The sequence below is a fragment of the Heterostelium album genome (genome assembly GCF_000004825.1).
Source record: "Heterostelium album PN500 unplaced genomic scaffold PPL_scaffold14, whole genome shotgun sequence".
In the NCBI taxonomy this organism is placed as follows: Eukaryota; Evosea; class Eumycetozoa; order Acytosteliales; family Acytosteliaceae; genus Heterostelium; species Heterostelium album.
This window is the reverse complement of record NW_008805076.1, coordinates 984133-998589: the sequence shown is the minus strand read 5'-3', so window position 1 is coordinate 998589 and position 14457 is coordinate 984133. Positions and strand designations below refer to the sequence as shown.

At 31.7% G+C, this 14457-nt stretch overlaps 1 protein-coding gene across 1 annotated transcript; it reads left to right on the top strand.

Annotated features, from left to right (window-relative positions):
* Positions 1–35: 35 nt before the first annotated feature.
* PPL_10715 (uncharacterized protein) lies at positions 36–14435 on the top strand (the record flags this gene model as incomplete). Its single annotated transcript, XM_020581482.1, has 19 exons — positions 36–45; positions 1291–2003; positions 2086–3087; positions 3325–3714; positions 3780–5835; positions 5929–6990; positions 7066–7350; positions 7443–7967; positions 8037–8283; positions 8323–9332; positions 9403–9939; positions 10024–10734; positions 10801–10922; positions 10991–11045; positions 11117–12400; positions 12472–12651; positions 12735–13295; positions 13366–14096; positions 14409–14435. 19 exons carry the CDS (start codon positions 36–38, stop codon positions 14433–14435), a joined length of 11508 nt encoding a protein of 3835 aa, XP_020428269.1.
* Between the last annotated feature and the right edge of the window lie 22 nt (positions 14436–14457).

Here is a 14457-nt window from a genome sequence, read left to right as displayed (position 1 = left end):
GAATTATTTGAATTATTTTTATATATTATTATATAATGAAGATTTGTAAATGATTAAAAAACTATTTTATTTTTAAAACGAGTGATTGGTTAACTATTGACCAAATTGATTCAGGCGATTAACCAGTGAAAAATAAGATTATAATAGTATTGAATTGAATCCCATTCCCTAAAAGTTGTAGCAAAGGTTTATTCGGTTAATGAAAAGAATGAGGGATCAATCAAAAAACCAAAAAAGTATGCTCTGTGGTAAAGGTTTGATCGCAAAAAAAGATTCAAGATTTTTAGGAATCTCGTTTTTGTAAACAAAAAAAAAAAATTGATCAATATGCATCCTTTTTCATCTCGTTATAGAATGATTAAAGATTTTTTTCAAGATCATTTTACTTTCGTTTATCATAAAAATATCAAATTTTTATTTGCATATTGATTGACGAAGTTTTAATGAGCCAACTTTACTTCCCTCATTTGTAAACTCTGTGAAAAACAACAACATCAGAAAGATCTTAATTCTTGTGTTGTCATTACACGAAATCTTAATATAATCTCTCCTTCACATCCTTCTATAAGTCAAAACGTTTTTACTCTATACTTTGAACCATGTTGTTTCACAGTTTTTCACAAAGTTTGCAAATGAGGGAAGTACAGTTATCACATTAAAAAATTTTGGACCCCCACTAAAAACAGGCACATTTTCACTCGTTATGTGTTACAAAACTCGCATCAAAATTTTCATAAAACTTTTTTTAGGAATCCATAATAATGCAAACTTACGTACAAAATTACAATTTTTTTTTCGGCGTTAAGTAATTAATTCATGTTTGAGGTTACCAATCAAAACTATCTTCCCTCTGTATATCGTTAATATACACTATGATTTGGATTAAAAGAACTACAAGGATCTTTTAAAAAAAAGAATTACTCCAAAATAAAAAAACCAAGGGTTGGTGTATTTATTTTATTTGGGTTACAGGCCCCAAGAGCTAGTTTACACTTTGCACTTGTATTTAACATTAGGCCATCAGAAGTAAAATGATTCCGTTGAGAGACAAACCGTGATCGCTAAATATCTAGCTTTTGTATAATAGTTTTTCAAAAAAAAATTAATAAATTTTTTTATTAGTTTGAAACGAGTGATTGATTGGACGAGTTTCATCTGGGTATCTAATCACATGTAAAATTTTATTAAAATTAATAATAATACTATTATTTAAAAAAAATATGAAGAATAAATATTTATATATTTATATATTAATTATATTTATTTGTAATAATATTTCTTTTATTACAGCTATTCCAAGTTGTTTGTCACCTGACAACAATAATGTGCAATGGTGGTATATCAAAAAACTACCATTAACCAATGCATATTTGTACATGGACGAGCATAATGTAATTTTTCTTAGTGATATCACTCTGGCTGAAAGTGCACTTGGAAGAACGCTTGAGAGTATCAAAAACAATGAAGTTTTGATGTTCAATGACAAGCCTTGGCAGTTTGGTGACAAAAATGGAAATCAAGAGACACCTCTAAATGGCCAGTGGCAACCTGATCAGTATGGTACATCCAAAGGATTTGTTGCACTTACCAGTTCTGGAAATGGAATTCACGTAAAACACACTATGCCTGGTTTTCCTGCTATTTTGCCCACTAATAATGAGGTTGCAATGCCTTCAAGCTATCCAGGAAAGTGGTTCCCTCAAGACTACCATTTGGCTGATGAACAATCGATTAATTTGAATATCGGTCATTCATTTTTATGTCATACTCTTATCGGCCTTAGCGATTTAGAGATGACTGCATTTTTTAATACTTTAGTGCCATTGGTTCCAAAGATTTATTTTAACACATTCAGTGAAAGAAATCTAAGATTCTTGAATAATATATTTGAAGGATCAATCGTTGATTCCTCAGCCAAACAGTACATCAGCCCAACTATTGAAATCCACAGTGGTTTACAATCAAGTGCTTGGCAATCTTTCTTTGGATACACTACCGTTCCTGTAAGTAAATAGATGATATTGAATTACACTGTAACAAAGTTAATATAAATATAAATACTAATGATTCTATTGTATTAATTAGAGAGATGCCGTTGCCACTGCTAGTTTTAGTAGTTTGGTCGAGAATAGATTGCCAATTGATTTTTCAAATCAATACAACATACCTTTGGAGAGTAGACATTGGATATCAGATGTCGAGGCACCAGGATTTGCATTTGACAAACTCAGAATATGTCTTGGTGATTACCATCCAACTTTGTCTTCATCACCTGCCTCGTTTGTGTGTGTTGTTACCTCGAGTGCTGCCAATACTTTCCTAATCAATACTGCCTACAAACTTAGATCAAGTATTTGCTCGTCACTTGATTGTGAGACTAAACTGCAGAGTGATTTCAATGGAAAAGGTCAAGTTAGATTCCAAGTCAACACTGTCAGTACCAATATCGGTTCACTCCTTTCTCGTACTCCATTCGATTCAAGTCTTCCTGATACTGAATTGACTGTTGTGCCTGCTTCCGATCCGTTATGTCAGGGTGATTGTGGTATCTTTGAATATCAAACCAATGAATTTGCTTCTGTTGACATTGTCAAGTATTACACTCCTGAGATTAGATTGTATCTGAAAGATAATAAGAGAGGTATTAGTATTCAATACTATTCTGAAGACTCTGAATACATTGTATACTCTACCATTCTAAAGTATCAAGACAATCTATTTTCACCAGAGACTGTCAGTACTTACGATACAAATGTATTAATGTTTTATCGTACTTTACAAATGTTGGTAGATTTGTATCCAATTGTCAACACTGATAGCACTTTCACACAACCACAAATTACAGTTAAAATTAATAATCAACACACAGCAATAATCAACGATAACAACAACTATGGAATACAAATCGATAACTTGTGTATTGATGATTTGTTCCTTTCATATTCTTATCACTATATAACATCATTAAATAATAACTATAAATTAGATTCTCTAAATATTAATGATCGAATTCAACAAAAAGAATCAGATGAACAATTGGCAATAAGAAAAGCATTGATTTATTCTTTCGCGCTCAAATTCAAACAGGTAAGAATGAAAAACCCCGCTCTTTTTATATTTTTTTGATTGATCGTTAAATCAAAATATCTTACTAACTATTTTTTTATTTTATTTATTTATTTTTTATTTAATTTATTTTGATTATTTCTTTCTTATTTTTTTATTTTTCATTTAATTTTTAAATTTATTTTATTTATTTATTTTTATTTATTTATTTTTATTTATTTATTTTTATTATAATATTTTATTTTTCAAAATTAACAGGATATTTTCCCATATCTGAGATCAGATATAAAGCAAATCATTCATTGTGATTCACCTGTTTCACTTGAAATCTATCAAAAGAATGGAGTTGTTCAACCAGTTGCTCGTTCTTCAGGACTCATTGCATCATTCCTTTGGGATATCATCGATAACCAAGCTGATCAAGATGAGATATTCTACCAAGATAGCTTTACCAGTGGATTAGATTCCTTATCATTCCCACTGATCAAAGAGATCATCAAAGAGAATGTTCCATCCGATATATTCACAGTCATCGATGTTCTAAAGTCAAAGATTCAGAGTTCTGTCATCGACACAACAATGATTTTTGACAACTTAGATCGTGTCATGAATTTAAATTATATTTACAAATGTAATTTCTGTTTGGATGTAAGTAATATTTAATTTATTATTTTATGAATATCATTCTAACAATCAAACTTTTTAATTTTCAGAGTCCAACAAATCCACCAACAGACCCAATTTATGAGATATTAGGAAGATTTCAAGTTTGTGAATCGAATTTCCAAACACTTTCACTCAGTAAACTTTATGAAACTGTTGGAAAATGGGTTCAATTTGATGAACATCAATTATCATCCAATGTTATTTGGAAGGCGATTTATGAATCTCCGTTGAACAGATATTTACGTAGTTCACAATATTTGAAGTATCAAATTGGTATTCGAGATAGATATTACTGTAATATTCCAATGCACCAAGGTTATCCATTCTCTTCGATCACTCCACTTGGTCTTGATATTATCACGGAATTGATTGGTGTTTTAACTCAAACAGAAAAAGTTATCACCTATGGAGATCACCTTTCAACCTATTTTATTCCATTGGAGAATGAACCAGAAGAAGGTTTTGGAATTGTCATGTTTGATGGAAAGATCTGTAGCTTTACTCATTCAACAAAAGTTGAGTTTGAAAGTGGAGAACTTCTTCAAAGTTGTCCAGTTGATCCATTCATTCTATCCGTTGGACCATTGACAGGTGACACCAAAGATGAAACAACACTCATCATCAAAGGTCGAAATCTTCAATATCTCCTAGTAAAGTTTGGTGACATTTACCTCGAAGACTGTGACTATACCAATGAAGATGATCTCCACCAAAAGCAATGTACAATTCCATCTGGACTTGGAACCAAATTGATTTCAATCACTACACCAAAAAAACCTTTACTTAGACTTCCAAACACATTCCAATTCCAATACAATGCACCAACAATCAGTTCTCCACGACCATCTGAACAATTCAACACAGTAGGTTCAGAGGTTACACTTTATGGAAGCAATCTTTTCTCCATGACATCAACAGTAAACGACATTAAGTTAAAGATTGGTGGAGTCTCAATCGCATTGATCTCTGGTGGTATCCAAGATTCAAAAGAATATATTACTTTTAAAACCAGAGGATCTGGATTGAACAAAAATATTTCAATTGAAGTTGGTGGTCAAATTTATGAACAACTTGACTTTATTGATCATAAAGCACCAAAGATCGATTCAATCTCCAAAGTAATGTGGAAAACCAATGGAGAAGAAGATATAATTATCACTGGTTCTCAATTTGGTGATGAATCTCTGACAATTGATGAATCACCAATCTCGAGTTTGACCTGCAATAGTCTCATTCGTGACAGTGACAACAAGATTACTTGTAAATCTGTCATTGGTGGTGGAAAGAATCTTAAATTCAGTATTCATGTCGATTCACAACAATCCAACTTTTTACCTTTCGATTATATTGCACCAACTATTCTTCAAGTTGTTCAAGAACCATTCGTCAACACATCATATGGAGGTAATTTCTGGGTTGTTGGTCTCAATCTTGCAACAATGACCGAGTTTGTTCCATCAGTTAATATGTCCAATGATCATTATCAACTTTATGAGTGTATTGTAGATGAAGAAAGTGTTTGTTTTCCAAACAAGTTATATTCAAATGAAGATGGCCAAGCAATTGAAGTACCAACACAACAAACACCAGATAAAGATTTCGATCCATACATTGAAATAGATAAAGAATTCAGATCAATGGAATTTGATTGTATTAAGTGTAGACTACCAACAGGTGTTGGAAATGACAACATTGTCATTCTTGAAGTTCTTCAACAACTATCTGGAAATTCAACAGACTCACTCGTTTTCCCAAGACCATTAATCTCCAAAGTAACCAACAATACATCTGGAACTGATGGTTCAGTAACACTCTCAATTTTTGGAACGAATTTCTCACCAAAAGAACAAAAATTCGTTTATGATGAAGAATCTGAGGATTATTATGAAGTTCCACTTATCGAATATGAACGTGGATTTGACAGAAGTAATATTTCCATTGGTCACTACCATTTTAAGAATATCACATGGGTGAATTCATCATTGGTACACACAGAGATCTATGCTGGTGTTGGTGCCAATCTTAGCATTTCTCTCTTCTTGGGAAATCAATCAATGTTAAACATTGAACCAAATCAAATTCTATTTAATTTCTCATATGAAAGTAAGTTTTAAAAGTTTATATAATATTATTCTTATAAATTTGATAGATATTAACTTTATACACTCTCTTTCTATATTTTATTTTATATTTTAGGACCAAATATCTCGGCGATTGTTGGAAATTTGAATACAAGTGCCAACAATGAAATTACAATCAATGGTTTCAATTTCATTCCCAAAAATCAAACGTTTTTGAAACAATCAGATTTCGACACCAGTTATTTAACAATCGGAGAAAACAATTGCACAACACCAACTTGGACAAACTCAACTTCATTTACATGCACTCTCCACCCAGGAATTGGTGCCAACTTGACATTAACCGTTTTCATTGGAAATCAATCGAATATCGATGGAGTCAAGAATTTCTCTTATTCTGAACCTCACATTAAGAGTGTAGATTCAAGTGATACCAAAGGAGGATCAGTCATTACAATTCATGGTGTCAACTTTGTTCCGAAAGATGTTGATCCAAAAGACTCTAAAGTTTTAATCGATGACGTTGAATGTAAAAATATCAATTGGATTGATCAAGACAGAATCGAATGCACTCCACCACCTGGAATTGGTAAAAATATATCGTTGGAAGTTGGAATCGCCAATCAAAATACAACTGAAAACATATTCAAATACAATGAACCAAGCATTGAAGAGATTCCAAATGTTTTGACGCATGGTGAATTGATCACAATCAAAGGAACCAATTTCGTTCCGAAAGATGTTGATCCAAAAGGTTCCAATCTCACCATCAATGATAAACTTTGTGATGATATCACATTCATCGATGAAACACAAATATCATGCAAATTCCTCAAAGGTATCGGAAAAGACCAACCATTATCGATATCGATCGATTCACAAAGTGTCAAAGCTAAATTCAATTACAAAATACCAGAGATTACAGAAATACCAAACAGTGATACATCTGGATCAACGATCACAATCAAAGGAGAGAACTTTGTTCCAAAAGATGTTCAAGATGGTGGACCAACCTCGAGTTATATCGAAGTCAATGGAAAGAAATGCACAGATTACGATTGGATCGATCACAATCAACTTTCATGTAAAATCCCAATTGGTATTGGAAAGAATGTTCCATTTAAACTTTACATTGGAAAACAAACACATTCAAACAATCAACATATCGATTATAATCGTAAGTTTAAATATTTTTAAACATTCATTAAACATTGATATTAATACTAATATTAATATCAAACTATAATAATAGCACCTTCACTACCAAGTGATTCAGATTATTCGGGACCAACCAATGGTGATTTGACTTTGATGATCACTGGATCAAACTTTGTACCTTCTGATTTGGCATCATCAACACCAACCAATGATCAAAACAATTATGTAAAGATTGGTGGTAAATCATGTCAATCACTGACTTGGAAAGATTCGAACTCATTACAATGTAAGATTCCAATTGGTACTGGTGTCAAGAAATCAATTGAAATCAAAGTTGGAGGTCAATTAAATCAACAAAATACCTATTTCTCTTATGACAGTATGTTAAAATTATTTTACAATCAACAATAATAATAATTATTATAGTATATTTTTATTAACATGATAACTTGTTCCTATTTCTAACTTTAGAACCAAATATACGTGAAATAACACCAGAGAAAGGAAGAATGGCAAGAAATACAATCGTCACTATCAAAGGAACCAATTTTGGAAATGTCCAAGATAAAGTCAGCATCGATGGTAAAGATTGTAATGTTTTCACATGGAATCATGAACAGATTGTATGTGTTGCTCCTCAATCCAGTTCTGAAGGTGAGAAAACAGTTTCAGTAACAGTTGACTCACAACAATCGAATCAAAACATCAAATACACCTATTATGACAAACCAAAGATTGAGAGAATCGAACCAAAAGAAGGATCAATCGATGGAGATGAACAATTGACAATCTATGGATCGAATTTGATTGAAGATGGAAGTACATTGAAGGTATACTTTAAGAAACAAGAATGTCCAGTTGTTTCTTCAACAAAAGATCAAATCGTATTCACCAACAAGAAAGGAGCTGGTCAAAACATTGAAATTTATATCAAATTGGTAAATTCAAAACTTTCTGATCAAATTTCAAATACAAACACTGAATTCTCTTTCACTGGTAAGTTTTTATTGAATAATAATCAATTAATTATCATAGAATTATATCTAACTTTTCTTGCTTTTTTAGGTCCATCTATCAGCAAAATTAATCCAGAATCTGGAGATAAGAACACGAAACAACCAATTGAAATTACTGGTACAAATCTTGGACTTGTTGGAGATGAACCATCTGTCATGATTGGCTCGAAAGAATGTTCCAATGTCAAAGTGATCTCATCATCAAAGGTGACATGCATTGTTCCAACTTCTTCAACTGCAAAAGTAGAACCAGTCAAGTTAACCTTTTATTCTAAAGAAGCCACCTCATCCTATGAGTAAAATGAAGAAGAAAGCAGCAGTGAAAGTGAAAGTAGCAGTAGTGACAGTGTATCTGATAGCACTGAAGAGCCTGAGCCTGAAGAAATTATCACCCAAATGTTCTATATTATTGGAGTTCCACCAATTGTTTGGCCAGTACCACCAGGTCCACCTCCAATCATCCCAGTTCCTGTTATGGTTGTAAATGTTCTAAAAGGATCGACTGCATTCGAAATCTTTAGAAAAACGATGATATTGAAAACACCAGACAATTTTGAATTCCCATTCTCAGACTTTGACTCTATCAAGATCGATTGGGGAAAGATCACATCCTCTAGTCTCACCAAATCTAAATTTAAAATTAAAATTAGATTCAAGATTAGTTTCAAATTAAAGAGTGGAAAATCATGGTCATGCGAATCTGACAGCTCTGATGAAGATGATAATGATTCAGATGGATGGACTCGACCAACAGTAGAAGGAGGTCCACCTCAAGGTAAATTCCCACAATGGTTATTGCCAGCTGGAAGCGATCCAAATCAAATTCCAACTGAATTACCAAACCCTCCAGCACTCCTCCTCAAATCTAAAATCAAAGGTCGTCTCTTTGAAGACAAGAATCAAAACATGAAATTTGATGGTGATGATACTCCAATCACCAATAATCAAACGTTTATGATTGGAATTGTCAATGATGATGGAGATTACACCAATGGTAAAGTCAACTCTGATGGAACATATGAAGTGGAAACTGACAAACAACTTGGTCTTTACACTTTGGTTGTGACATCAATACCAATATTTGGCAATGCAAACTACTTCCTTCCACAAACCAGATTCCATATTCCATTCACTTTTGAAGGATATGAACAGAATATTCCTGTTTTCACCAAATCACCACTTGGATGTTTGGGAACTGTCGAAACCTATTCAAAGAAGATCACATTACAATATGGTGAATATAATTTGTTGGATTTCGGAGTCTACATGTTTGAAACTTCCACTCCTAAATTCCCAGATTATTGTCAAGTCAATCTCTTTGCAAATAAGATTGCCATCAAATATAGTAAGTAGTTTAAAATAAAAGTAAATATAAATGATCATATACTAACGATGGTTCGATTAATTTTCAACAGAGACAACATCAGATTTAACATTATTCTTGGATACCAATTTAGATGGAAGTCCAGATAGCTCAATATCTTCAGTTGATTACGATGTTTTATCGACTGTTGATGGAAAACAGTTAATTCGTAGTTACTCTTATAAGGATAAGAAATCATTTGATTTACCATCGAGTTCATACATTCGATTCAAAGAAAGTACAGAAATGACACCAATCATCAACAACTATTATGTTAAAGTTGAAGATCCAAATAAGATTTCAACAATTTCAAGCAAACTTGGATTCATAAACATTGCAACATCAAAGACGATCTCATTCACTGGATCCAATTCACAAATACTTTCACTCAGCTTTGGAAAGTTCACCAAACAATTCTTTACCAATATCGAATGGACTGACACCACATTATCATTCACACCAAAGACCAACCAAACTGTAATTTTCAGCAAAGATGATGAAGACACCAATGGTCGAATCGCCTCACCAAATGGAAATCAATATGTTCTCAACAAAATCACTTTTGGAAATGTTGAAATTGTCAATCAATGTATGTTTATTTTTATTTTTATTTTATATATTTTGTTAAAAAGGTACTCATTTATTAACAAAATTTATTCTATTTATTATTTAGATCTATTCTCAAATGTAATTCCAAGTACTGGTGATAAGATTGTGATATCGAATGATTACCCATACAAAACAGCATCCTATTTTATTGATTCCGTTCAAATTAAATGTGATGTTCTTGATTCACTCCATTATAAATGTGATATCCCAGCATCAACTGGAGGAGTAAATACCAAACAAATTACATCCAAATGGAATGATATGAATCTTTATAACATTCATACTCTCACCTATTCCCAATCACAAACCACCACAACATCATCAACAACATCCAGCACTGGAACTTCATCAACTACTGGTGGAGTAACCACCACTGGTGAGATAACTACAAGCTCATCAACTACTGGTGGAATAACCACCACTGGTGAGATAACAACAACTTCAACAACATCGACAACTGGTGGTGGTTCATTTTCAAGCTATATCTATGGTTATATTCACGATGACAGAAATTATAACAATCAATATGATCAAGGTGAACCATTCTTGACAAACTTCAAAATTCAAGTTGTTGGAAATAACAACTTTGATTATAGAACCACAAGCAATGAAAGTGGAATCTTTGAATTCAGAGTTGTCGAACCTGGAACTTACAAGATCACAATTGATTCCGATGATATCGATGAAATACCATACTTTATTCCAACACAAACTGTTTATGTCAGAGTTTCCAATCAACTCACAATTGTTTCAAATATTACTGTTTTCTCGAAATGTAAGTTATTTCCTTCACTTCAAAATATAACTGTACCCATATTAATAATATTATTTATTAAATTAGCAAATTATGAATGTTTCGGAACAATATCCAATGCAGAACGAGAAACACTTTCAATTCAATATGGTTCATTTGATTTATCAAACTTTAACTATAATTTTAATTCAGATTATCAAACCTATTCAGTAAGTAATCATTTACTTTTATAAATGATAAAGTTCTCAAAAAACTAATTTTATTTTTAAACTATTAGTTCCCACCAATTTGTAATGTAATCTTGGAAGACTCAATTATTACAGTTAAATATAGTATGTATATTCACAATAATAACTCGAATTCAATTATTTATTTATTTACTAATATTAATAATAATTTTTAGAATCAATGTTAAATTTATCAGTTTTCTATGATGAGAATTTCAATGGATTAAATGATGATAATGCAACATACCCAGTGAATATATCAGTTTTAGTTCAATCGAATTTGAAAGGTAAACAATTGGAAAGATCGTTTATCATTGACAAAGCTCCATATTTTATTGTGATGGATATTCCAGGTGACTCTTTTATCAATATGACACAAAGAACAGATTCATGGAATACAACAATCGGATTCAACACCAAAAACTATTCAATTCCAGATGCAACATTATTCTCAACAATCGATGACAGTTTAATATTGTTTACATCGAATCCAAACAACACAATATCATTATTCAATGACAGAACTATCTCAAACAACACTCTTACCATTCCATTTGGTAAATACAACTCAACATTCTTTGATAATCTTTCATGGAATACTTCAAATTTGACATTGACCACAATGCCAGATCAAATTGTTGTAATAACATTGAACAATGGTTCATCGATAGTCATTGAAAACAATCAAACAGCCAACTTTATTAATTTCAACATTACAACGATTGAATTGATCTATTTAGATCTTTTCAAAGAACTCCCATTGATCCCATTGGTTGGTGGTTCTATTAAGTTATTCAATGTTTATTGGAATTATTCGATTCAACCAGAGTTATCAATTGAAGGATTCAAGATGAACTGTTTAATTTCAACAATTGACTCTTCTTTTGTTGACTGTTCAGCTCCACCATATTTGATTGGTGATCTCAAGAAAGCAATCAAAGTTACTTGGAATGGAATGGATTTGTACCAAAATGGATTTATTACCTATGAAACACCTTTGACAACAACGTCAACAACAACAACCAGCACCACTGGAATTCCAACAACAACTGGTGGTTCTGACACAACAACGACTGGTGGTTCTGGTTCAACTACGACTACATCGACAACTGGTGATTCAACAACAGCCGGAAATACAACAGCTGGAAGTACAACAGGAGGCACAACTCAAACAACTTTACTTGTTGGATACCTATTTAATGACACCAATTTCGATGGAATCTATGACTCTTCCGAAAAACCAATGAGAAATATCAAAGTTGAAATTGTTGGACCTGTCAATTCAAGTACAACAACTTCATCAACAGGTCAGTTTAGTTTCATCAATTTGATTCCAGGATCATATGAAATCAAAGTCGATTTCAATGAATCATCAAAGTTCTACAATCCAATTGGAAATTATACAATGCAGGTCACCAATCAATTTATGATCCAAAGAAACATTGCACTATTCTGGAAATGTATGTATTTTCTGTTATAATTAATCATTTGATACAAAATATTAACACTTTTTTTAATTTTTAAACTCAAGCACCTCTTGGATGTGTCGGATCAGCAACAACATCAGATTGGACATATTTGGTTCAATATGGATCACACAACTTGACAATATTCAAGTTGAATACCACAAATATCAATTCAACAGCATTTGTTCTTCCAGACTATTGTGTTGGAACTGTTGTCAACAATGAAACAATTGAAATCAAATACAGTAAGTAATTACTTATAAAAAAAAAAACAAAATTTACATATAATAATAACATTAATATTAACTATTAATTTTAAAACTCATAGAAACATCAATCAATTTAACATTGTATTATGATATTAATATCAACGGAACACTCGATGAATCAGATCTCAAAGTCAATAACACTGTCAATTCAACAATCATGATCACATCGATTGTCAATAATCAAACAATCATCAGAAACATGACATCATTGATGATTCCATCGACATTGTTGATTGATCTTCCATCGAATTCAACATTCACAATCATTTCAGATCCACAATCCAAAACATCAGCAATTCTCAACAACCATCAAATCAGTTTATCAAACTTCACAACATTACACACAGTTAATCAATCATTTGCATTCTATAATGAATATCAAAACAACACATTGACACTTGGAAATAATGAAACAATCTCAACATTCACAATTCCATATGGTAAATACAATGTATCGTACTTGGCAACACTTGGATTCAATTCAAGTTCCATTAAATTCAGAACCAATGTCAATCAATCAGTATTACTAAACTATGAGACTGAAACATTAAACATCTCAAATAGTACCATTCAAGTGTTTAACACATCAGATCTAGTTTCAATCGAACTTTATGATCCAAGTAAGTAAAGATAATAGATTTTAATATTGTTTATTCGCTATACTAATATTCATAACAATAATTTAAATAGATCTATTCAATATTTCATTCATTCCAAGTCATGGATCATCAATCAATCTAACCAACAGATATTGGAATTTGAATCAAGCAAATATTTCAATTGAAGGAGTCAATATCGATTGTCATAAACTCAATGATACCGACCAATTCGTATCATGTTCAATTCCAAGATATATTGTTGGTAACTGGACAAGATCAGTTTCGATTTCAATGAACAACCACACACTTTATCCAAACTACACAATCACTTATCAAAACAATTGTTCGAATTGTACTCTTGAACAAAAGTTACTCTCCCAATGGACTGTTGATAATGTTAACTATTACCAATACGAAGCGAATATCACCAATTATGGAAGTCATGATCTTTCATTCATGGAGATATCAATTGGTAATGATGAAACCATTTCAAATATGTGGGGTGCCACCAAACTCCAACAATATCTCTACTCATTGAACATTGAAGGTGTATTTAAGAATAATACAAGTGACAATCTTGTTTACATCACCAACTCAAGTAAACCACTTGATCTTTTCATTGTTTATTGCAAAGAGTTTATTTCAACACCAATACCAACAACACCAATAACACCAGAACAAAGCTCAAACAAAGTCAGAACATCATCTTTTAGAAGCATGTCCAACAACAACAATGACAACAACAACTGTAACTTTGAGATCACACAAACAATAATGAGTAATTGGACAACAGGAGATCAACATTATACACTTTACTACATGGTAATGAAGAATATCGATAACACCACCACCAATAAGTACCAACATGTCGAAATCACAATCGACACAAACATTGAATCGATCTATGGAAATCAAAGAACAAACAACAACAAACAACTATACAATCGATATCGACACTGACAACAAACAATTACAAAAAGAATTTGTCATCATTACAACCAACACTGACATTGATCCAATCATTTCAATCAATCAATGTTCTTAATTATTTTTAAATTAATCAATAAATCAATCAAATTCAATTCTTAACATCAAATTATTAAAAAAAATAGGTGATGGGTTTTTATTATACAGAATGAATCTACACTTCAATTTTGTTAAATAAAAATAAACAATTTTAGCA